Source organism: Austrofundulus limnaeus, unplaced genomic scaffold, assembly GCF_001266775.1.
Source record: "Austrofundulus limnaeus strain Quisiro unplaced genomic scaffold, Austrofundulus_limnaeus-1.0 Scaffold111, whole genome shotgun sequence".
Lineage (NCBI taxonomy): Eukaryota > Metazoa > Chordata > Actinopteri > Cyprinodontiformes > Rivulidae > Austrofundulus > Austrofundulus limnaeus.
In genome coordinates this window covers 853120-855193 of record NW_013952513.1, presented here as the reverse complement: position 1 = coordinate 855193, position 2074 = coordinate 853120, and the positions used below count along the sequence as shown (strand labels likewise).

The 2074-nt window shown below is 42.4% G+C and overlaps 1 protein-coding gene across 1 annotated transcript in view; it reads right to left on the bottom strand.

The window, feature by feature from the left end:
- The window catches only part of malt2 (MALT paracaspase 2), a gene marked incomplete in the record, with an annotated part of 19442 nt that extends 17972 nt beyond the window's left edge, over positions 1-1470 (bottom strand). Inside the window, 2 exon segments of the mRNA XM_014014200.1 lie at positions 311-477; positions 657-1470. Of these exon segments, the coding sequence (XP_013869654.1) occupies positions 311-477; positions 657-793 (304 nt within the window).
- Between the last annotated feature and the right edge of the window lie 604 nt (positions 1471-2074).

The window sequence follows — 2074 nt, the reverse complement described above, 5'->3', positions numbered from 1 at the left end:
GGGTCCTCCGGAGGACCCGGCCTGTCGTTTTGGACACAGCCACCGTAGCAACTCCTTTGCGTTTGGAAGCGGGGGGGTGGGGGTGGGGGGAGGACCAGGGAGGATGATTCAACCACTCAACCACTAGATGTTGCTGAAAACAACAAATCCTACACACTGTGCCTTTAAGGTCAACCATAATGCTATGTTCCTTGGTGAAAATTAGTTTGCTGTAGCTTGGTTAGAGAGTTAAAGATCCATTTTCCGAAACACAGCCACAAATATGTTATGTATAGGCTACACATATGACACACTGTCTTCTTTATGTTACCTGTGGCAGTGAGGAAATGCACAGTTTCCTGGTGGTCTATCTTTCTTAGGTAGTGGAGGAGGAACTCCAGGGAGCAGCTACGGTCTGCAAGCCAGGACAGGAGTGTTCGTGCAGGGCTACCTGCAGGGCTCAGCACCTGAAGGGAGCAACAGGTCAGCTCCTTCTCACTGAAAAACAAAGAGATTAGTGTCAGAGGAGACAAAGTAATAGAATTAAAAAAAACAACGGCATACAGAAATGTACCATTGTACGGATGAAAAATGTAAACATAAAATTAACAAACAGTGCTGTCCGAACAGTTGTAATAACATGTAAAGCTCCCACACGATGCGTTCAGGGTCCTCACCTGCAGCGGAAATGAGACTGCTCGGCCACAGCGCTGGCCAGCTGCCTCCACCCGCAGGTGGAGTTGTCCAGCATCTTCGACAGCCTGTTCAGGTCTTCTCCACTGAGGCTGCCGATGCTCATTTTCCAGTTCTCCATCCTCGGGTTTACTTTTTCCCGACAAACCAGAGACCCTACAAAGACGCAGGCGCAAAAAGTTCCACTTTATGCGCTAAAATGAAGAAGAGATTTATGTCGTCTTTCGACACCACAATTCAGGCTGTGGCCAAAACAAAACAGAGAAGTGATTGTTCTGTCAATGAACGCCTACGAGCTGGATACTCCACAAAACTACAGATTTAAACACAACACTGCACCGGGTTCCCCCCCGCACGCAAACTTTATACAAACCCGCCTAAAATCGAACTGTGAAATCATTTTAAACGAAGCGAAAGCGTGAAAAACACTGAATTCAAAATAAACTAAAACAACACGGAGGTCGATTTTTTTGCAACCTGAGCAGTTTCCGCTATGAACAGTTCAGAAACCGTGTGAAGAAAACAACTTACCAACGAGTTAATAAAAGAAAAGTCCGAGCAGCTGTCTAAACCTCTAACGAAGTCACTTTATGGCCTTTAAATGACGAAGATGACCTGACAAACCGTGACTCACTCACTCCCTCCCAGGCTTAACCTGACCTTTTTTTTGTTCCCCGAATGGATCGCTTCGCTTTTCGGTTCCTCGTTTTCTGCCATGTCTGCCAAACGATCATTTGCATGAGGCGTCGTCATGCCAACGCCACTCAGACGCCATCTTTAAAAGTTTATCACACGTCACGAGCTGGTCGATTAAAAAAAAGTGATGGAAAAACACGTTTACGAAAATGCTGCGCTGTGTTGCATAGTACCTCAAAGTGATACTTGAGTAAAAGTACAAGGATATTATCATAAAATTACTTTGGTAAAAGTTAAAGTCTCCTCTAAAAATATTACTTGAGTAAAATGTCTTAAAGTATCAGATTTTTTTTTTGTACTTTTAAATTTCTGGCATGAAATATATACTTCTTAAAAGTGAAAGTATTGAGTCAAAATGAGTGGTTAGATTTTCCAAAATACATTTATTGGGAGGTGACCTCTCCAAAAAGATTTTTTTTTTCTAAAAACATGCAGCTGTGATGGATTGTGTAAAAATTAATACAGTATCAGAATGGTGTACGTTTATACTTCTCATCCAACTACAATCAAATTCACTCTATCCTGGATGCAAAACATTTTTAGGTTAGGTTTTTTTCACACTAACAAGCCGAAACAAAATAGGAGAAATTACTTTCTACTTCTTACCTTTTTAAAAGTGTAAGGAGTAGAAAGTACACTGTGAAAATGTAAGGAGTATGTAGGGGTGACCCCGAGGGGGAATAAACATTTCCACCTGTCTTTGACC